Below are 23546 nucleotides of genomic sequence, written 5' to 3' on the forward strand. Positions count from 1 at the left end.
AGTAAACGATTAATGAATGTGGAGGAAGCAAGAAAAGTGTGTCAGGATCGAAGCAAATGGAATTCCATAATCTCTGCTTCCGGTGGGAAATAGGCGTAAGTATATGTAGGTAAACGCGCTCGGTCTGCAATTGTTGAAGTTAAGCAACTTTCGCAAAGGCCGGTCATAGGATGGGTGACCACAAAAAAAAAAAAGTTTTCATCTCCAGCTCCTCCGTGCTTCGGAAGGCACGTTAAGCCGTTGGTCTCGGCTGCATTAGCAGTCGTTAATAACCATCAATCCTCACTGGGCCCGCGTGATGGTTTAAGGCCCGATCTCCCTATCCATCCATAGGGAAGGCCCGTGCCCCAGCAGTGGGGACTTTAATGGGCTGATGATGATGATGATATGAAGGTATGTAATTGGAGAAAGGACAGGCTTTTAAAAACCTAATTTTCTGCCAATTTTAATCCTCTTGCACTAAACGTCAGACGTCATGTTAGAAAAGTTGTTCAGCAAATTGTGAGGCTCAAACGGTGGTTTTAGGCTTAAAAGCTTTACTAACAGGGTCAGCCTAGCGCCTATTACCTGTATTTAAGAGCCCGTGGTGACTTACCAAGAGTATATCCCGGACACTTTATACAGAACACCTCGTTTTTCATAGACATTACACATTGACGTTGTCATACTTGCGCATCTGTGAATATGACGTCTAATGCCATACGATTGGAGACTAAAGTAAAACCGGGCGGGTAGGTAATCCTATCTCTTGCCTATCTTTGGGGAGCAGAAAGTTGCCGTTCTATACGTAGTATAATATATTCACATTTAATTCGATAAAGCTCGAAATATTTTTTGTCGAAATAATTACGTGAAACTCTATAGAATTCCTTCTAGGCCGTGAACTAGAAAACTTTAAGTAAATAATTGTCCTTACAACTAAGTATTGTTTTGAGTTGATAAAGTTTTGATTAATTCTTAATTATTCCCCGGGAAGTCTGGGTTACGTTTACAGGTCAATAATAGATTTTCCGCGAATATGTCTATATTCGTTCTACTTCTAGACGCAATCTGTATGATTCTACGAAATAGGTTTTTTTTGTTTATCTGTAATTCTAGACTAAGTAAATTAAATTAATCTTTTTTGCGGTTACGTATACGTTTTTACAATGAAATACCTGACAGTATTTTGAATTCGCAGGAAACAAATTTAAACCTCACTTTATGTAAAAAAGCTTATTATAAGATTAATGATTACCTAAATGTTAAAATGCCTGGTATTAAATGTGTTCCTCTAGAAAATAACTTGTAAAGTATACCTATATTGATTTAAAAGGTGTGTTTCTGATGCAGTTTCTTGCCATTTCTTCTCCTTAGCCATAACACCTTCCGAAATAACGTAGATTCAAAAATGTTAACTCGACTTTCAACAAGTTTGTCTATAATTAAAGCACATAATAACCGCGTTTAAATGGGGATATGAGACTCCCGATATTTCAACATTGTTGCAAGTGCCATGCCAGCAGCAGTGCAGTGTGCAGTGTGTTGTGTGTGTCGAAATATCGGGAGTCTCATATCCCCATTTAAACGCGGTAAGAACCCGTTATTATGTGCTTTAATTATGATAATAACCGCGTAAACTTAAAACAAAGTTTATCTATGATAATTACGTTGAATAAATGATTCTGATTCTGTCACAATGTGACAGTGGGTGCAATCATTATCATCATAATCCTTGTCAGTCCACTGAAGATGATTTAACCAGTATCTGCGAGGCATTTTCGTTTGCGCCTGTATACTGTATAGTCAGATATGCGAGCGGCAAGGTCCGCTCGGCAGGAAAAAGTAAACAAATGAAAACTATCCCAGTAAAAGCCATTGTTTTTAATAGGATTTACGAATAAAAAAATAGCAACTGCAGTATTTAAATATGTTGGTGTTCAATGAAACTGCCATGTCTGACTTGACGTTTTTTTGCGCACCAATTAACGTAGTTTCAAGCGGATTTCCCTTTTGAATATTTTCGGCTAAAGAGCAAAAGCCAGGCCGGCAACGCATTTTTTTTTTCATAATTTGTTCCTTTTTTAAACGTGACTTGTTGTATATTTGCCGCAAATGGCATTAACTACTTGGCCGGATAAATGGGGAGCGCTGAAGGCTCGCCTGTTACAACGTTTAAGACAACAGGCCTGAGGGTGCCCAGTTGGGCGCGAACCTCGGCTCAGTATAATTTGTTCCCTGTACTGCCAAATGGGTACTACATACAAAAAACATAAATAACTTATACAAGGCACATCCCGCCAGGTTTCATGGTGCCTGGAAGAAATCGCTGCATGAGCAATAAAACCGTATGTTGGGCTTTTCTGTATTCGTTTATTTTTGTATCTTGTTGTGCCGTTATACTCATAACATAAATAGTCTATATACGTCCCACTGACGAGGAGCTCGGTGGTGCAGCGGTCAACGCGCTCAGTCTGCGATTGTTGAAGTTAAGCAACTTTCGCAAAGGCCGGTCATAGGATGGGTGACCACAAAAAAAGGTTTAATCTCGAACTCCTCCGTGCTTCGGAAGGCACGTTAAGCCGTTGGTCCCGGCTGCATTAGCAGTCGTTAATAACCACCAATCCGCACTGGGCCCGCGTGGTGGTTTAAGGCCCGATCTCCCTATCCATCCATAGGGAAGGCCCGTACCCCAGCAGTGGGGACGTTAATGGACTGATGATGATGATACGTCCCACTGCTAGGCACAGGCCTCCCCTCAATCAACCAGAGGGGAAATAATATTTAACATTTGACAGGTCCTGTTATTTTACTGAAACCAGTCGCCGGTCTGATCTTCCAATCCGAAAGTCAAACCTGAGCAAATCAGTTCAATTATAGGTTTTCTCACTTTTTTAAGGTCTTTCAGGTTTCCTCGCGATGTTTTCCTTCACTGCTGAACACATAATAATTAAGAAATATAAACAAACAAAATTATAGTCAAAACAAAATAACATTATACAGCGTTGTTTTGAAATATCACAATCTATTCTGATGAGATCAATTAAGTTGTGACCAGTGTGTTCTCACTTTGGGAATATACCCTGCAGTAAAAATGCGCAAAAGTTATGAAAAAATGTATTATCTAGCCTTTCGTAAGAAAGAATTCTTTCAAATATGCTTCCTCTCAGACGACGCCCTAAGCCGAGGTTCGCGCCCAACTGGGCACACTCAGGCCTGTTGTCTTAAACGTTGTACCGGGTGAGAGCCTTCAGCGCTGCCCATTTGTCCGGCCAAGAAGTTAATGCCATCTGCGGCAAATCTACAATAAGTCACGTCAAAGCCTGAGGGTGCTCAGTTGGGCGTGAACCTCGGGTCAGGGCGTCGTTTGAGAGGAAAAATATTTGAAAGAATTAATCGACCCTAGTGGGTCGATAGCGATAAGCGCTGAATGAGGGAAATCGTCGACCACACCGGGGGGGCGGTATCGGGGTCCTGAAGTGTTTGGTGTCGCGAGCTGATTGGCTGCCTCTATGGCTAGAGTAATCGGGTCGTCGGGATCGTATATTACGTCCTTCGGACGCCGATACTTTTCAGTACCGTCCCTAAGCGGAATGTACTCGGAAGCCGCTACTACCAGGGGATTTGGGTGATAGCGATAAGCTGGTGGTTGAGCAGGCTCACTATCTGGAAGTCTCATGTGAAGAAATAAAGCCGAAAAGTTTGTACATTTTGGTTTCTCTCTCTTTATTAAAGAGCTGCGCTCTTGTCGGTGGAGTAATGGCCGTCCCTCTCTTCTTCCCGCCAAATCTTCACCTCCTGATACGACACGTCCTGCAATTAAATTGATTACCAAAGAAAAATATTACGTGCGGTAAGTTATTGGACGGATAACCGTCTAAAACATCCTTTTAAGAGTGTTGGGACCCTCGCTATATTAGAATCTTCACCAGAAATATTTTTTTGTCATGAATAAACTAAGTTAAATGAGCTCTACACCTTTTTGCTATTACTTGGTCTAGAGAACCTACAAATAATGAGCCTCATAAATAATTATAAATTAGAAAAATACCAATTTATTCACGTTATACACTGAATCCGCTATACGTACGCCATCTAGGTAACGGATAGGAACTAGATTAGGGTCCCTACACCCTTAAGGTTCTTTGTGCTGCAGAAATCAAATAAGCCACCAATCTGTCTTATTCACTCGTTCCAGGAAAATCGAGGTTCTTAAATGCTATGGAAAGAAAATGGAGTAATTCGTCTGAAAGTTTCCAAAAACTCATTGTGAGCTACGGTGGTAGCTGATGAATATGAAGCGGACTGTATAACTAAATGAAACGAAGCAATAACAAATACTTAGCTTTGAGAGATATTTTAATATATTTTTACCAACGTCACCAAAAACGCAAATGAAAAGAAGAAAACAAAACCAACATACAAAACGTCAAAACAGAATAAATATAAAAAACAAAAAAATATTATAAAACCTGCGAAGAGTTCGCAACACTCATCATAATACCTTAACGACAAAATAACTTCTTAACGAAATTAATTGTATCCAGAAAGTACATTTACAACAAAGAAATAATGTCGTTATTATCTTCAGCGTAAATTATAACTACTTTTGAAGCAGTTATTTCTTAACCCAATGCAAGATATTTTAATTTTAAAACTTCAACATTGAATAAAATACATAACATAAAGGCAGGTACACTTGTAACTAACGCGACCACAGCTTTTTCCATTTGTTCGGACAAGTATTGAAAGTCATCCGAAGCAAACCTACGTTAAAAAAAATTGTAACTAACTTTATTTGATGGAGCGAACTCACAGCGATCTCAAGCCAATGTCAACATCCAAATTCAATTCTAATCCCGGCTCGTGTTGTATAGTAAACCACTGACGTTGTATTTTTTTAATTTATATTTTTATATTTGGATCATAGATAATTGAGTTGATTTGCAGGTGTAGTGCTGGGTTAATGCTGTTATATGAAAATTAAACTGACGAGGAGTGGGTGTATATACTATACACCTTTGCCTACTCCTTGCAGGGTGTTCTTATATTAAGTGAATATGTGCCCTTTTTGTGCAATAAACATTGATTCTACGTATAATTAGAAATGAGGTCCCATTCACCTCATTTTCGTCCCCAACATCTACCTAACACGATTATGCTAAGTCCAAAAGGAGGTTGGTTGTAAAAACAGAATACTAAGAGCTTTGTTTAAGTAAGTAAGTAAATACAAGGTGTTGGCGAACACGTTTAGGTACCTAAACTTCGTGACTTGCTTACTAAATATCTCATTGTGCGAAACTGTTCAGATAAGGCCGCGACTGGGCGTCAGCGATTAGCGAGCCGGCTATCGTAGCGATGGAAGTTTTGTTTTTTTTACAACACATAACATAACAAAGCATAACATATCACAGCATAGCATAACATAGCATAATATAGCATAACATAGCATAATTTAGCATAACATAGCATAACATAGCATAACATAGCATAACATAGCATAACATAGCATAACATAGCATAACATAGCATAACATAGCATAACATAGCATAACATAGCATAACATAGCATAACATAACATAGCAAAGCATAACATGCATAACATAGCATAACATAGCGTAACATAGCGTAACATAGCATAACATAGCATGTTATAGCATAACATAGCATCACTCCTGTATCGCAAAAGGTAAAGCCAGTGGTATAGCGTATACTATACTGCTCGCTAGCTTGGTTTCAGTCCCGTTACTTGTGGCCGAGCCTATTGCCATTAACCAGGCACAAAATTAAATCCTGGAAACCACGTGATATCAATTATATAAGATCCAAATATGAATTAAATTAGACGTGACTTATGGCAGGTTTGCCACAGATGGTATTAACTACTTGACCGGACAAGGGAAGTGCGATTAGATGTACTTAGTGCAAACTCTCCAGGATTCCGATGCTGGCCCCAGTAGCATGGTCGACGTTTCCCCTCTTTCCTTGACTTCGGACCTGGTTTCTCAGGCGACGCCCTCAGCTAAAGTTCACGCACACCTGAGCATTTAATATCTTCTATAATTTTACCGGTTTTGGAGCTCTCAGCGCTACCCATTTATTAAAAATCTATGGTTCGTCCAAATAGTGAATGCCATCGTCTCCCTATATCGTGCGCTTAATTAACCTGAAGATTTGATATGTCCGGCTTTTTACAGAGTCTTGCCTTCCAACATGCGAAAGAAAGCCAGTCCAATACAGTTTAGGTCACATATGTCCGAATCGCATTTTTCGAATCGGCTGTTAGTGAATACCATTCGAAAATATCTACAAATATGTCACATAGTAAAGAGGACTTAGAGTCTAATTCTGTGAGAAACAGAGATTCAATCGACAGAGATCCAGTAGTGCCGACCCCGCTACTCGCGTTGCTGTCACTGTCGCCTCGCTCATTGCGTCCAGTAGGTACTATAAAGTTAAAAAGCCAGAGTTATTTACAACCCTCCCTCTTAAAGTATTACGGGATAGCCGCACGTGAGAATACCTTTTTATGACTAACAAAAGGTTATTATTAGAGGGGGTATTTTTAAAACTACGTACATTTTATTATATAAAGACGCGTATTTCTTATTTGGTGGCATAAGGGGTTACCCTACTAGGATACTAATAACAAAATGTACACACATCGTTACCAATATCATAGTCAATTGACGTAGTCGTTTGCAACTTTTCTATGGCTCCGGATAAGGTAACATTTATACAAACTCATATATTTTGTTGGTGGCGCCACAATAGTGTCCTGTCCTAGTGAGATATGGTGCATACGAGTATCATTAGGCGTGAATATTAGTATAAACTTAGTTATTGTAGTATCTATCTGTATGTACAGTCATGCGGGATCTTCAAATACAAACAGCTTCAAGCAGTTCATTGAGTTCACTAGGTCACTTAGTTATTCAGTTATGAACAGATTCAATAAAATCAAAAATCAATAGATGGTATCGAGACGAACTTCTTTAGGTTTAACGATATTTGTAAACCACTATGAAAAAAAACACATGAAGTAAAGGAAAATGTGTAATGTGTAAAATTACAGAAATCAACATCGTGCTTGACGCCGTAGCCACTCCGTCATAAGACTTTTAATTTTATTTAGAAAATATTTTTTACAATAACGCGCGTGCAAGCCAAGATGATGAAGCTTTAGAAGAGGTCATATCGTCACTCCTACTTATTATAGATTGAGCGTAGTAGGGAATGCCGCAAGGCACACCTACAGTAGCGAGTACCATCTCTTTTGTCTAAATAGAAATAGAAATAGAAATAGAAATACTCTTTATTTGCTTTTGAAAAGGGTACATTAATAGATGGATGCTCATAAAAGTCTCTCCTTATCAGCTATCAACAATAGCATGCAAATATTGTTACAGAAACATTTCCAATAATTATCATTTATATAATTTACACCACATTTTTCCAATTCAATATTTTTGGGATAAAAATTCTTTAACGCTATAAAATTTATGGTAAAGAATAATTTATGAATTTATGGTAAATATGTCTTTTTATTATTCTTACTCCCAAAAACACTTACCGTTAAAAGCCTCCAACTTCACAATATAGATACCTTAATATCACCTGACATCAAAAGATAAACATCAGGCTTTGAAGGTTCGTAAAATCAAATCACCAAAAAGGGAATGCTACACTGTCGGTTATCGTACGAACACCGTGCCGTAAACAAAGTTAGTAATTTTACCCTGTCTGCCCATTGCCCTATTGACTGACCACGGATCCAATTTTGCAAAGGTTCTTTAGAGGATAGGATTTGGTCCAAGCCATTTACCCGGTTTGACCTAAAATAAATGTCTGGCGTGGTGATGGCGGTTTTTCGATAGATAATGCACGAAGGAGCTCTTTATTTTTTCAATGAACTTACTTTCTCCTGAATCAATTCAGGAGAAAGTAAAAAGATCTGAAGCAATTCTAGCAATATTTCAATCTAACATTTGCGCACATTAAAGTACTCGTACGTAAGTGCGTGACGCAAACAAATTAAGTCAAATAGCAAGTTTTCACTAACATGGATTGACCATACAGATGGCGATACGGCTCACCACTTAACACGTAGAAGTAACAGAAAGTTCAGGAAGGTGTGGGCACTTAGTTTATTTTGCGATGCATGTATCTCTCTGACTACCTCATAGATGAAGACGTGAGGTCATGTAATGAACTATGTGAGACAATATTTTATTTTATTTTCTTAAAAATAAATTATGTAATAGAAAAATAAATAATAGATTATGTTATATCTATGCAGTAAGCTAATTAAAGGTTTTCGCAAATAATAATTTAATATCTATTTGAGTTGAAAACAGCAAACTCGCAAAAAATTTCACGCCCTTGGAAACTGCTTAGACTACTCAAAAAATCCACAGCTCAGCTGTTGCCTATTTTTTTAGGTCTAATATTAAACAGATCCAAATCACTATCAGGTGACAACTCAAAGAGAGATTTACTTGCTCTGTATCTATAAGAATAACCGTATATCCTTCTACTATGGTGTGGGTTGTGAGGTGAATTACCAACCTCATCAAGCCTAGGGTCAGAGTGGGCTACAATAATCTATCATTGATTTTAGATGCTAAGGGCTAACGTAGAACAAGAGCAACTAGGATTGCTTTGTTAGATGAATTTAATTTTGATAGAGTACTACCGGGAAATAAAACAAAACATGATAAACATGAAACATGATGATTTTAGGAACTTATTTCTTGTTGCATCCCGCATCCTAGTTTGGTAAATGTTTGTTTCCTGGTAGTAGTTGCCTGGAAAAAATTGCTCTAGAGCAATAAGGTCGTCCAAATTGTACTGTATTCATGTGTTATGCCTGATTGTTGTGATTTAGTTCTGTGCAATAAAGTATATTTGATTTGATAAAACAAAAATATTCGATATCCAAACAAATAAAACTGAATTAGCATCCTGTGATAATCTCCTATCCAGAGAATTTATTATTGTTTTTATTGCAGCACCAATATTATAATTAACTATAATTAGCACTTAATGTACTATATGTGCAATTCGACAATATTATCAATTGTGGTTCTCAATTTTAATTGACTACGTTCACGTTACGTTTGTGTTTATGTTTTATCTTATTTTTCTCTATTTTGGTTATTGTTTATGTTTTTTTCTGTTGCTTTATTTATTTATTAATAAAATATATTTTTTTTTAACAAAAAACACCGACTTCAAACGCAAAACTAAAAAGCAATAAATAAATTTACTTCGCACAAAATAATAAGTACGTATTTTCAATTAGTTAATTAATTTTATAATTTTGAAGTCGGTGCCAAGTAAATGTAAATCAATAACCAATATATCAATTTGGGAAAAGGTTTGTAATTTCAACAATATTTCTATTTCATCGTCTATACAGTTGTTGCTTTATATGGAAGCGTTCATTTTGTATTGCTTGGGTTATTCTCGGTTCATTTGACCTGCTTTTTGGGGACCGACCCTTTTTTATTATATCTACTTTTCCGGTAAAAGTGGGTAAAAAGCCACCTTACCTACATTATTTATTGTTAATCATCAAAAATCCATCCAAGGTCGAATCCCGAGTGGTTTTCTTTCAATATTTGCGAATAGGTAAAATATATTTTCCTCCTATTGAATGCCAGATACTGAGAATTGAGGATCAATTTGTTTATTGGGATTCATTTTTAAGTGGTAGGTTTACCTTCTGGTAGGGTTATTCGGATACCATAAAAACAACCTTTTTAAGACACGTGAAATTTTGCCAAAAAAATACACCTAAAAATCATAATAAATATTTACGTATGTTGGTTCTTTAAAAAACAAACGAAAACGTTGATAAAGCTTACATTGCACTGTCATTAGTCATTTCTTGGTACAGCTTTTTCTACAGTTTGTATTTCATTTTTTATTTAGTATTTTTTTTTTATTTATTTGAAAGGAGAATGCTGATGCATCAATAAGAAGGAAATCCACAAAGGTAGTATTGTTTACTCCATAACGAACAGTCCATGCAATTTTTCAATCATTGGAAATCAAGATTAGTTATCTACGTTTACGTAGCAATCCTAGTTTACAATTCGTTTGAATCTCCTTTGTCCGTACTATCTTTGTTACCTTTTGCAACGACTTTGCCAATCTGATCTCATTTCTGGGCAAGCATCTCCTTTTGATTCACTTCTTGATTCCGTGTGAACTCCGGGCATCTCAACTAATACTCAGTGTGTTTGTCTACTATTTTACATAAACAATCATCTTTAGTGCCAACAGTAGCTTCAAAGGTAATTACAGTAAGTTAGCTAGAAGTAGTTTCAGTATATTCTCAATCTTGAAATACGGGACATTTGATCTAACAAGCTTGTGCTACGATTCCTCCACATTTGAATGTTGTTTTACTACCACTCCAAAGCGAAACACTATGTACCTATCCCAAAACGTTATTAGTCTGAGTAAGACTTCGAATAAAGTAGACATTGTTGTCTACAAACTTTGTAACACCTGACCTTTAACTTTATTCTCTTAAGGTAAAGGTCTGTGTAAATATACTTAATACTTGAACTACGCTTTGAAGTCTTGACGTGTCAATAAAGTAAAAATGTATGAATTGGAATAATAGGTTAGATACGTCTTCCATTGTCATAAAAATTGTGTTTTCTGATATAAGTATGTATTATTAATCATACAGTTACAAACGACTTTCTATAGTACTTATACCTATTGAAAATATGTTTTTGTCTCTAAAACATAATTATACCAAAGCAAGACATAAAATTTATGAAAGATAAATGTAAAAAATTACGTTTATTAGATTGAATTAAAAGACAGAGATATTAATTCATCAATTAATACAAAAGCTACTGAACCTCAATATAATGCGTGTTAAGTACGCAACTTACCAATTTTTATATTTTTCTCTTTTATTACTCTAGCACACTACCAACTTGGGAAAAAACTTTATTTTTGCGTTAACAACTATAATTCTTTAGGTTTTCATTTATTTAAACTTACGAAGTTTTGTGCTGGCACTTGTTTTTGTTTGTTGATGTCGACGGTCTTTTGGGTGTGCTTTTGAAATGTTAACTGTTTTATATTTCACTTACGAATTTCACAACATTTTCATAAATATTTGAATACGCAACGTCGAAACGCCTTGCTTGCTCTTGGAAGTATTTATTGTTCTAGGCTTTGAAAATCATTTTCCAGCGTCATAATAATATACCACATAAACACAATGAAGTTCATAAGAACAACATCAACCAGCCTTTGAATTTTGCGAAACTTTTCACATTTCTTCTTAAAACGTTTAACTGGTTAAATGAATTCTTTATTTGAAATTTTCTGGAAACTTCCAGTTCCGGTCAAAATTGTAACTCTCATAATTTTCCTTGACAACTTCTTCTGTTCTAAGGGTTAGGTCATTAACCGTTTCTTTGTTTTCAGGTGCGATGACCCGGAGGGGCAAGCTGTTATGAATGATGGGGAGAGCGGCGGCCTGTTTATTCACGGTTCATTTTCTCTCCTGCATTATTGGTGAGTCATCAACGCTTTTGCCAAGCGCGGCAAGTGGAAGCATTGAGTTTGTTTTTTTCTCAGATTTACCATGACGCAATTGCGTCTTTGATTTGTTTTCCATTTTTAGATTCAATGTCTACGAATCTATCATCTCTCTTGGAATGGTATTATTTTATTTATTGAATTTTTATTTGCAGACCCTATGTAAATATTGTATGTCAAATTATTCAAAAGAAAGAAATGGAGAAGATTTCATTATTCATTTGATGTTGTTTTCCCATCTTCTTTGCAAAACTATAAAATTTATTATAAAATATATAATTTTATTTTTTAAAAGGAGCGTTTTTAAAGCGTTTTACCTTTTGTTATTTGACGAGTCTTAAAATATTCCATCACCAACATAATCCTTTCCTATTAAAGTTACGGCTCAAAACAGAATTTCAATTACCTCTCTATTAAAAATTTTCGTGTTTAAAAATGAGCAATTTGGCAAAATTTTATTCGCGGCAATAAAACAGGCTAAACACGTCAATAAAAGTTGTTATCACAAAAACGCAGGCTGTGAAATTTGCCCATCGACGTGGGGACAAAGGACTGGGAACGGCCGGGATCATAATTTAAAATTTAACACTTAATCAAGCTTCGGCTGACAATCAAGATTTACGTCTCCTCGGAGGACGTTTTATTTTCCAAGCCATTTCTTCCCGCAGGTCTTTAGGGCGATAACACGATTAATTTTTAATCTGATCAGTAAGGGCCATTAATCTGCTGGTGGCGGATCTGACGACACACCCCTGCGAGGTCTGCTCCCGCTTTTCATTTTGGAAATGTGTTTCTGTCCTATATAGTAGAAGATCCTGTTTAAAATATACCTTATTTAGGCTTATTTAAAAAAATATGTACAATAACAACGCGATAGCTGTAACTGTAAAAAACAAAACTTGAGAAACGAAAGATAATCTGTTTTTTAATTACTACTCAGAAAAACTAAAACATTGATGACGTAGAAGACATAATTTAATAAGGTATTATTAATAAGTAAAAAATGCATATAACCTCTATTTATATAATCCTATCTACAAATAAAATGAGATTATTTCGTAGATCTTTGTGGGTATATTAAATTAATCACGTTTAGGTTGAAAAAACTTTTGAATAATTCAATGTTATATACCTTGAATGTGAAATTTCCAGCTTAAAATGAGCTTAGATGCAAAGTGACAGTTTCGTGGCGTCAGAAAGAAACGGGTCTGACGTAGGGTAACCTTAGGATGATTATTTGCAAATCCTACCGAGAATAAGCTGACATTGATTATAATTCAGTACGAAAGCTTCAAACACAAAACTGTTAGAGGTTTAAAATTACATACCTAACACATAAATAACGCTGCTCCTTTGCGGTCTGGTGGAGGCATTTGGACTACCAGCTAGAATAAGGAATAATACTACGTATAGAACTGCAACTTCCGCTCCCCCCCAGCGTCTGAGCTAGGTTTACCTCACCCCCTCGGACATAGTTTAGTCTTCAATCGTATGGCGTCAGACGTCACACACTCAGATGTGCGTGTACGATAACGTCAATTTGTCGTGTCTGTGTAAAACGAGGTTGTTTGTATGAAGTGTCTGGGGTGTGCTAGTAGCCCGGGAACCAACGCCATAACGTGCTTTTCGAAGCACAGATATGTTAATTTTTCGAGCAACTAGATGATTTAATCCAAAGAAAAAACAGCCTCACAAAGTAATTTTCGACTGTAGACCCACCGGGATTCGAACCCGGACTTCCAATTTAAAAGTTTAAATTACAATAATCTGTAAAAGTTTGTTATTATTATTTGTATTTTCGTCAGTGCCTGTTATAATCCAGTCATTTTGTGTAAGCTACCCACATTCCACCTGAGCTCTTTGTTAGACCATCATCATCTTTCATTCTAAAACATTAAAATGATGAAACCTTGAGAAGTTTGTACCTGAATCGTGCATTGTACAGAACCGGCACAGGAATTAATTTGAATGTGGGCGTCGCAAAAACCGAAACCTCAGCAAGCGGGAATAGGCCAGTTTGCTAAATTAATGAAGTTGTCGTTTGTTTATATCGTAGCACCGTCTGAATATTCACAATTACCAAGTGATTTACGATTACGTTTATACAGTGAGTTCGGCCCAAGTTAATTTTGTTTTAAGTTTTGTTTTGATTAAAATGTGTTGTTTTGTTTTCCACGCGCGGGCTGCGCAAGTTTTGAAGTTGCGTGAAATGCTGTGTTTTCTGCTCCGCCGAGTTGATATTCGGCTTGACTTGGTTTAAGAATTTGGTTTTTAAACGTTCCAGTCGATATTTAGTAAACATTTAAAAGGAAAATTGTTATTCAAATAGCATCATGCCTGTATCTACGAAGGCAAAGGTGTATACTATACTTACAGGGTGTTAGGTGTGAGTGAAGGCAAATGTGTATACTACACAGGGGTTTAGCGAGTTAATATCAAGTCGAATTTTCCGTCGCAAAATTCATGATGTTTTTTAGTTTTTTTTTAATTATTTTCAAATTATATACTTTTGCGATGGAAAATTCCACTTGATATTAAACCAGAATAATTAGCGGAATCACCTCTTCGGTATTCATTACGATGTCACTAACTAAACTAAACTCTGTATAGGTACACCCGTTCATCGGCAGCTGTTAACAGCAGTCCCACGTAATAGGGAGCCTATTGCCACTAAAGCACAAATCCTGGAAACCACGTGAAATCAATCATCTATTATGCTATCATGAATTCAACTTTATAAAGTCGCGATTCAAACCCGTGACACCGTAAGTTTCAATTAAATGAGTTCCTGACTTTGCAAACAGAACAGCAATAAGATTAAGAACAAAGGCAGCGTACTTATTTTTCGAAACTATTTCCATTAGCAGACTTTTTAAATGAAGCCTGCGCCTAGCCAGTCAAGTGCTTTGCTGGAAATAAAGAATTAAATAAGAAACTAAGGATCAAAGAGTTTTTACTTTAGTTTTGATAAAAAAGAGAGCCATGGTAGCCCAGTTAGTAGAACGCTTGCGTCTCACTTTGAGGTCGCAGGTTCCAATCCAGCACAGGCCTAAACCAATGATTGTGTGGACGTTACTTCATAAAATACAACAGCTATAAAAAATATTATTATAAAAAAATCGTTATGTCCTTTTACCGTCTTGTATTTATTTAACAATGACACGAATTTATTGCATTATGTTACCGTTGATCTATATATAATAAATAATAAAAATATAATGTAGGTTTTCAAATAAAATCCAAAATACCTTATTTTCCCAACTCTTCACTTTCACAGTTAGAAACCGTTATTTACAGTTTGCCGGCAAGATAGTGGCGGGAACACTAGACCTCGAGACCAGAGCACTGTATCCGAATCTTCCAGAAGATTCCGTGCGGAGTTCCTCGAAGACTGGCCGCAGACACCAGGGTCGCCATACTTCGACCCTAGCACTCCTGACAACGTGACCGGTTTAGTTGGACATCCAGTCACATTGCTCTGCAAAGTCAAAAATTTGCAGAATAGAACTGTAAGTATTCTTTAGTATTGTTTTTAGTTAAAGTAAGGTTTTTGTGTTGGAATTTTTCTTCGGTTCTTTGAACCATCCTTGTTTACATTCCACGCGGACCAAAAAAATATTACCAATTTCACCATTTCGAAATTTAATTCCGCCACTCATTCTCTAAATAATTAATTATTAAAATATGAATAGCCAAGTCGCAAGAAACTCAATTATTTGAATTGGCTTCGTTTAATATTTAAAACAAAATTCTAAATCAAATTATCAGTTAAATTTTTAATTTTGTCAACTTTCTTAATTGGTCCAATTGTAGTTACTTAACTGAAATCCAATACAAAACGTTGAATTGATTCGCTCAACGAAGAACCGAAGACTCGTTCAAAATTTCCAAGAAATAATGACGGCGCCCCAATTGGAAGTAAATTACATCGCGGTTGGCAAACAATTAATATTATAGAACGACAAATTGGACTTGGTCCAAATATCGATTCCAGTTGAAACGTCCTGATGGTTTATAGATAAAAGTTTCACTGTAAAAACCGTATTGGTCCCGAGGGTGTGGAGAACTGAAAACAAAGCGATAACGACAGTTGTTGTTCAATATCAGAAGTTGAAGCGGATCACAAACCGCATCCATGGATTGTACAAATCTGTTCAGATTACGCTGCGGTCATAAAAGTTTAATTTGAACAGGTGTCTCAAGATTCTGAACTCGGGTGTCTCATACCATATTGTGTGGGGAATGTAATACGTGTTGGTAATACGCTTGTTGACGCACTGCGGTTTACGACTCGAGATGTAACGATGGTGTCTTGTTATTTGTGTCACATTTCGTCGTTCATTTCTGTTATGAAGCCACTGAACCTCAACTTGGAGTCAATTATGCGAAGTCAACGGCTTCCACGCTTAAGTAGGTGAAATTTGAATTCAAGAGCTCACATTTATCGCATGATGTTCAGCTTATGTTGCTTGTTTGATTAGCGAATGGTTATTATGATTTGATGACGTATTTGTAATGGTAATAGATTATTGTTACAATAGGGCTGATTAAGCCTACAATAGACTTTATAGGAATATTATGTTATCAGGAATCACGGATGTGAATTTGATTTGTGTGTATGTAGTAAAATGCTACACCGACAAGAGCGTGGCTCTTAAATTGATGATGATGATGTATGTAGTAAGAGAATAAGACGTTCATGAAATTATTGATGCTAACTGCTGCTACACATTTTCAATTATAATAACTTTTTAGTAACAATAAAAACGTTACTAATACTAATATAGAGTTCAATAGTTATGAAGAAAGGTGATTAATTTACCTGTAAAACATTTTTTTTATTATTTTAAAGCTCTAATATCTGAAATTAGGAAAATTAATAAATTTTAAAAGTGTAGTACTTATTCTGTTTTGCAGGCCTGTGTATTTTATTTATCGTCTATATATTTTTGTTGTATGAGGAGCTCGGTGGCGCAGCGGTAAACGCGCTCGGTCTGCGATTGTTGAAGTTAAGCAACTTTCGCAAAGGCCGGTCTTAGGATGGGTGACCATAAAAAAAAGATTTCATCTCGAGCTCCTCCGTGCTTTGGAAGGCACGTTAAGCCGTTGGTCCCGGCTGCATTAGCAGTCGTTAATAACCATCAGTCCGCACTGAGCCCGCGTGATGGTTTAAGGCCTGATCTCCCTATCCGTCTATAGGGAAGGCCCGTGCCCTAGAGTGGGGACGTTAATGGGCTGGTGATGATGATATACCGTATATTTATTATGAAATGTCAATATGAAGCACGGAGGAGCTCGAGATGAAAACATTTTTTTTTGTGGTCACCCATCCTATGACCGGCCTTTGCGAAAGTTGCTTAACTTCAACAATCGCAGACCGAGCGCGTTTACCACTGCGCCACCGAGCTCCTCGACGGTATATACGCGTAATGAAAACACATCACAAGGTATATACGCGTTACAAAAATCTATCGACAGGTTTTTCTGTACACCGTAACTCATCGTCTGTGGTTACTTTTTTACCTAAAATGGGTAAGAAATTAAAAAGTATTTTTATTTTATTTTATATCAATGACGTCATCATGGGCAGGTATCATGGGTCCGCCACCGCGACATCCACCTGCTGACGGTGGGCCGCTACACGTACACCTCGGACCAGCGGTTCGAGGCGCAGCACAAGCCACGCTCCGAGGAGTGGGCGCTCCGCATACGCAGCCCGCAGCGCCGCGACTCCGGACAGTACGAGTGCCAGATCTCCACCACGCCGCCCATTGGACTCGCCGTCCATCTCAATATCGTAGGTAAGTCGGATATTTTACTTTTGTGTGCCTTAAAGTATTAATTGTTAGATGTGGCATATTCTAGATTTGTCGCAAATAACTTTAAGTACTTGGTCAAACAAATTGGGAGCGCAAGATCTTTCACCCGGTATAAAATTTAAGACAACAGGCCTGAGCGTGCCAAGTTAGGCGCGAACCTCAGCTCAGTGCGTCGTCTCAGAAGTTTATATTTGAAAAAAAGAATCGACCCTAGTGGGTCAATAGCGATAAGCGCTAAATGGAGGAAATCGTCGACCACCCAGGCGGCGTCGGTACCGAAGTTCTGAAGTGTTTGTTGTCGCGAGCTGAGTGGTGGCCTTCGTAGCTAGAGTAATCGGGTCGTCAGGACCTTATGTTATTACGTCCTTCGAGCGCCATTGTATCTACAGTGTATACAGGTTCTATTTGACTAGGTCACATCAGCCGAAGGTTGAATGAAGTGTGGTTATTTTTTATAAGTAATATACCTATTAATGCCGACGACTTTCTGAAAGAGGTCAACAAAAAGACAAAAGACAGACAAAATTAAACAATGGAACATGTTTTCGCAGTATTTTCATTATGACATTGTGCAGCAAAATATTTTACTTCAGCCACAAAGCCACTAACTAACACCAAAAATGTCTGCACGCGCTTTGATACTTGGCCTTTCGAAATCAAGACCACGACATTAAAGTGAAATAAATCTCAAAGAACAGACTCTCTCTATAGGTAGTCTCCGAAGAACAAAGAAGATTCATTAGTAGAACATTAACTTTGAAGAATAATTAAAAGTGATAAATAAATTAGGAGACAGCGAATTCAGCTCAATGTTTTGACACTTCAAAGGGGAGAGAATGAGACATTGAGTACTTTGAAGGCATTCGTATTCGGTTAAAGTTAAATAGAAAGTAGTACTGTGCCCAACTAGGATTGTTTGCACGCTTACAATGTCACGGCAACCCCAGTACGACCATGTTTGTTTACTGCTCTGCCAATATCAAAGAGCTAATCTAACTGCGAATATTTGCTTTCGTTATCCAAATACCAAATCCCTTTGGATACGACCGCGGATCTGAATTTGTTGGGAGAAGAAATATCGGGAAATCCCTCGCGTGGAAACTAAGTGATCGAACCACTGTCATGAGACCATCTTTTAGCACTTGAGAAATACTTTGGTCTTGGAAACTCGAAGTCCTATTTTTCTTTATTTGGCTACAAGCGAATAATAAAACGTAGAACAGGTTTAGCCCCTTATTTTCCTATTACTCATGTTTTCCTAAGTTGTTCAAATCGACAATAAGTAAGTAAAAATATGAAGCGATAATTCACAAGAAAACTGCTGAATTTATTTGTTAAGTAGATATAATAGATACCACTTTTTGGCGTTACTTATTGTAGTTTGATCGGAGTAGTTACTACTACAAAAACTTGATTAAATTTTCATCTCTTTCATACCTATTAAATGTCACATTTTAACATAAATAACGCGACGTTTGATGTCACGAAACCGTGATAGCTCAGTTGGTAGAACGCTTGCCTCTCACTTTGAGGTCGCAGGCTTACAGCATAGATCTAAACCAATGACTGACGAATTTGTTTTCGAATTCATGTTTGGATCATTAATGATTACTACTCTTGCACCTCTGCCTATTCTTTCGAGGATACAAGCGGGATGCTATCTGATGAGATGTTTTACGTGATATATTGTACATTTCTTTTGTTCACAGAACCAGAAACAGAAATTATGGGAGGCCCAGATTTGTTCATCTATGCTGGTTCGACGATAAACCTGACCTGCATTGTGCGTCACACGCCAGAACCACCAAACACTATAAACTGGACTCATAGGGGAAAGGTGAGTTTGTAGCAGCTTCAAACATTGCCATAAAAGAAAGAATATTAATACGTATAGAGCGGTAACCCTAAGCTAGGTTTATCTTGTAGCAGAGTACAAACTCTGCACATACTGGCCTTTCGTTCTGACCGTCAATCATTTTTAAATTACGAAATTCTCATTCCACATTTCCTTTCATTTTACACTGACTTATTGCATTCCCGACCTTCATAAGAACAACATAAATATTATTATACTGTTTAGCTCTGGCCGTGCCCTCTAGTTTTGGATTTGTTTGTGAAGTGTTATTAATAAACTATTATATTTTCCTGCTTCCTGCTTGCCTGTAATTTATCATCGTTATCACCAATCACTCCTCTACTCTGCCAGCACGTCGGGATACCATCCTCACCGCCCATCGGGCCGCACTATTAGTTTATCAACTGAGAATTAGCTTGTAGGCGCAAAAATATTTTTTTGATGGTTACCGTCAGTGTGTACCAATTATTGACGCTAAATATTTATAAAAACTCTGCGTGATATTTTATGCTAAACTAGTAGGTGACCAGTCAACCTGATATTAGAATAGCTGGTAAAAAAAATAGGCGGATACCTAAAAATCTATCACATGTAGTAGTTTTTTTTTATTATTTATTTAAATTAAAAACTTAAACGGTAGATTTATAAATCATCCCCGCCAAACTTATGAAGTTTGATGGCGAGTAGTATTTGTTGTATGAAGCAAATATAAGCAACTATGTAGCAATTTTATATTTAACTCTCACAGCTAAATGACAGGCAACCAGCCGTTCTGACGGTGACTTTTTTGAACAAGAAGTTTTCGAATATTTTCCTTTTCTTGCCACATGATTCTAGGTCTATGGAAAGTACCCCATATGTGTTGGCTGCAGATTGCTTTGTGTCCAAAGTTACATAATTGTGGCTCGCCCCATTTTAAAACCTGGAGTAAAATTTACATTATCTAGAAGAGCTTTTCTCTTATCCACTCGGCAAAGTGGAATCGGATCTAACAGGTTGCATTTTGGAGCAAGCGCAAAGGGACTTCATGACCCAATCCGTATGTCATCCTTTACCTTCCGGCGTCTAGGCGCAATGCGGTATTTCACCTTTATGTTGACACTAATGTAGCCTAAAGTATGACTTTATTGGAGAACGTATCGCAATGACAATACGGCTAATCGTTGAACCGCTGCATTACAAAACAGCCCTGTTTTTGAAAACAGCTAGCCGAAATGTAATACAGCGGATTATACAATCCGACTGCGACACATACACCTCTGCCTACGCCTTCGGGTTCGCCTATGCGTGATACTACGTTGTATTATGTTAAATAACAGTGTCATTGAATACCAACTGTTAGTTTATTTGTTTGTGTTAGTTGGTTTGGTTGGGTTTGTGGTTGTATAGCATATACAAGTATGCTGTCCCAGAGAATGTCCATACACTTATAGTAGTTCTCCATAGTATTACTACTGTTACTTTTTTTCTATGACAATATTCTGTCTATTCTCACATATTTACTTATGTAACACCTACCTATTTTCTTTCTATTAGTGTTGTCCATAGACATTACATGCACGTGTGTGTTTTTTTTCATTTTCGGAGGTATGTGACCTAACCTGTACGGGGCTGGTTTCCTTCGCGGTTTGGAAGGTCAAACAGGCAGTCGCTTCTGTAAAAAACCGGACCTGTCTAAATCTTCAGGTTAGGTAAGCGGATCCTGTGAAATACGGGATAATGCTAGGGAGATGATTTTTTGACAAAGACACGATCTAAGTCTAATTTACATCATAGAACTGCACGCAAATTCGCGGATGGAAAATTACTGAGTAAAAGTACGAACTCTACGTTAACAATTACTTACGAGCGACAAACATTTTCGGTGAAGCTCAGCCACGTATTTTACTTTACTTTTCCGTTAAAAAATTTAAGCCAAATCTCTGAGCACAAACGCGCAGAGCAAAAGCAAAATAACCATTGAACTGACAACTCGTGACAATTTGTGTCTACTCCTAACAATAGGTTTAAGCGTTTCTCTTCCTCTTGTTAATTATTTCAAATAACCCAATTGTCAGCTGTTCTCAAGCTCCTATCTAAACACTAACGGAATGCAATTCGGGATATCTCAATTTGATTGTAAACTCGGCTCGTCCCGTAGTCCTTTGGGAACGCATTAGTATTCTGATACAGGTCCAAAGCCAGGTTGGAAGATCCATTTTGAATATTGGCGGGAATTAAGTGAATGATATCGATTTCTGGTCAACTTTATATTGAGTCGCCCGAATATAATTTATATACGAGCAGACATATTTTTTCAAACAAAAATTACTTTTTCTATGCAAAATGGCAACCTATGCTGAATTAGTGTGAAGGCTAACTCTTCTAAAGCATTGAGTAATGTAATTCCAACTTTTAAATATCAAAAAATCTCTCAAATAATCTTATTTTTTTTTTCTAATTTTGAATCTAGAGTCTAAGTATGTATCTTTTATCGTTTCTTTATCGTCGCTTTATCGTCGTCATCTTTGAGAAATTGCAAAAATATTGATGATCTCACCAGACCACATTTTTAATATTTCCATTTCTTGCTTTGAAGCTCCGCTGGTGTAAGATCCTCCTCTCTTTAAAAAAGTCACAAAAGCATGGTCTACACTTTTCTTAGCCACATATATGTGGCCTTCTATTCTCTTCTTTCTTATATCCTTTTCCGTTTATCAATTTAAATTCCTTAAACAATGCTTTTATTTTGCAAAAGGGGTAAGTCCCCCTAAGTACACCCACGAACAATCCGGGAATTACAGTGTCGACGGCTCCCATATCGAGATATTGCCAAAGCTGTGCTGTATTTCGTTCATTGCGGCTTTGAATACGGCGCCCTTATTTTGTTTATTTGCAATTGAGACTTGGGGGACGCATATAAAAGGAAGTGCGCAATGCAAACAAATGTCAAATAGCAATATTGCTTTATTAGATGAATTGCTTCGATGTGGCCATTTTAAGCCCTCTGTTTTAAGCTGGTTATTTAGGTACGCTGATGGTAAGCGCGCTGATGACTCGGACAACTGGGAAACGGAACCACGCTGGTAATAAACTCGTTTGGCATCCGTAGGCGCCTATGTGAAAAGGTTATGTCTATGCTGCGTCTCAAGGTCACGGGCTTGGCGATCAGAATCGTGTTGTTTAATAGCAAATTGGTGGATCATCAGAAGCGCGATTTTGAGTGAGTCTAATAACGTCGAATTTCCCGAAAACGATGCGCGACCCCTGACCTTGACGCATAGGGCAGGATGGATTGGCCAGTATAATAAGATACAGATAAGACTAAGTTTATAATGCGTTACTTTTTGTTAAGTTTTATGTATGAACCCCATATAAAGTCAATAAAGCTATTAATATTAATAACCAATTCACTCTATAAGAGGCTACAAGAAACCGATCGAACGTGCATACTATCAGCGATCAGTGTTAGTAAATAATGACATTTAGCAGTTCGAGGATTTGTACTAGAACCGCATATTTCATTTATACTTCATGAAGAATTGTTTAATTTCCAGAAACATTATGATAAAGGCACATTTTTATTTAACTTAGAAACTTATATTTTCAAACAGAGTGGGGGTGGTTTTAAAACGGACACCTTTGTCTTTTATAAAATTACATTATAAAGGTCACAACTCACAAAAAGTCACAAAATCACAACATGGTTTTTTAAGAGGCTTAAAATATTAACAAAACGCCTGATCATCCATAAACAAGTTACCATTTTTTGACGATGAGGAAGCAACTGACTTGGTGGCCATTTCTTATTACTATACAATGTGTTAGTTACATCGTAACGAATACTGAGGGGATGATATCAACTGAATCACCCCCCTCAGAAGTCATATTCTTACACCCCGTAAAAGTACGTACAGGAAACAATATAAGTACGTATGGGTGTTAGTGGCACCGTAACAAATACTGAGGGGGATGATTCAGACCATGATTCTGAGTTGATATCAAGTGGAATCTCTTGTTGGATAATTTATGAATATTTTCAGTTCCATATTTTTGCGATGGAAAATTCCACTTAATAACTATTCAAACTCATGGTCCGTATCATCTCTCAAAATTTTCGTTACAATGTCACTAACACCCTGTATTTGCCGAAATACAATACGTATCTCTACCATTTCTGTATTATCATTTATCAATTTCTTATCAGCGGTTGCTCGCAAAAACAAAATTACTTTCCGAAACAAATCCAATATTCAGAGCTAATCCGCAATCAAGTGTATAAACGTACATAAGCCTCGATAACTTGACAGCTAACTGACTACTCGCTTTCAATGAAGGA

At 37.0% G+C, this 23546-nt stretch overlaps 1 protein-coding gene across 2 annotated transcripts in view; it reads left to right on the top strand.

Annotated features, from left to right (window-relative positions):
• Window positions 1-23546, top strand: part of LOC126368474 (hemicentin-1-like) — a 76115-nt gene that overhangs the window by 28268 nt on the left and 24301 nt on the right. For both annotated transcript variants that reach the window (XM_050012493.1, XM_050012494.1), the window contains 4 exons: window positions 11441-11530; window positions 14852-15063; window positions 17145-17355; window positions 19083-19210. In XM_050012493.1, the coding sequence (XP_049868450.1) occupies window positions 11473-11530; window positions 14852-15063; window positions 17145-17355; window positions 19083-19210 (609 nt within the window). In that variant the 5' untranslated portion in view covers window positions 11441-11472. The remainder of the gene's footprint in view (window positions 1-11440; window positions 11531-14851; window positions 15064-17144; window positions 17356-19082; window positions 19211-23546) is intronic.

The sequence above is a fragment of the Pectinophora gossypiella genome, chromosome 7 (genome assembly GCF_024362695.1).
Source record: "Pectinophora gossypiella chromosome 7, ilPecGoss1.1, whole genome shotgun sequence".
NCBI classification, from domain to species: Eukaryota; Metazoa; Arthropoda; class Insecta; order Lepidoptera; family Gelechiidae; genus Pectinophora; species Pectinophora gossypiella.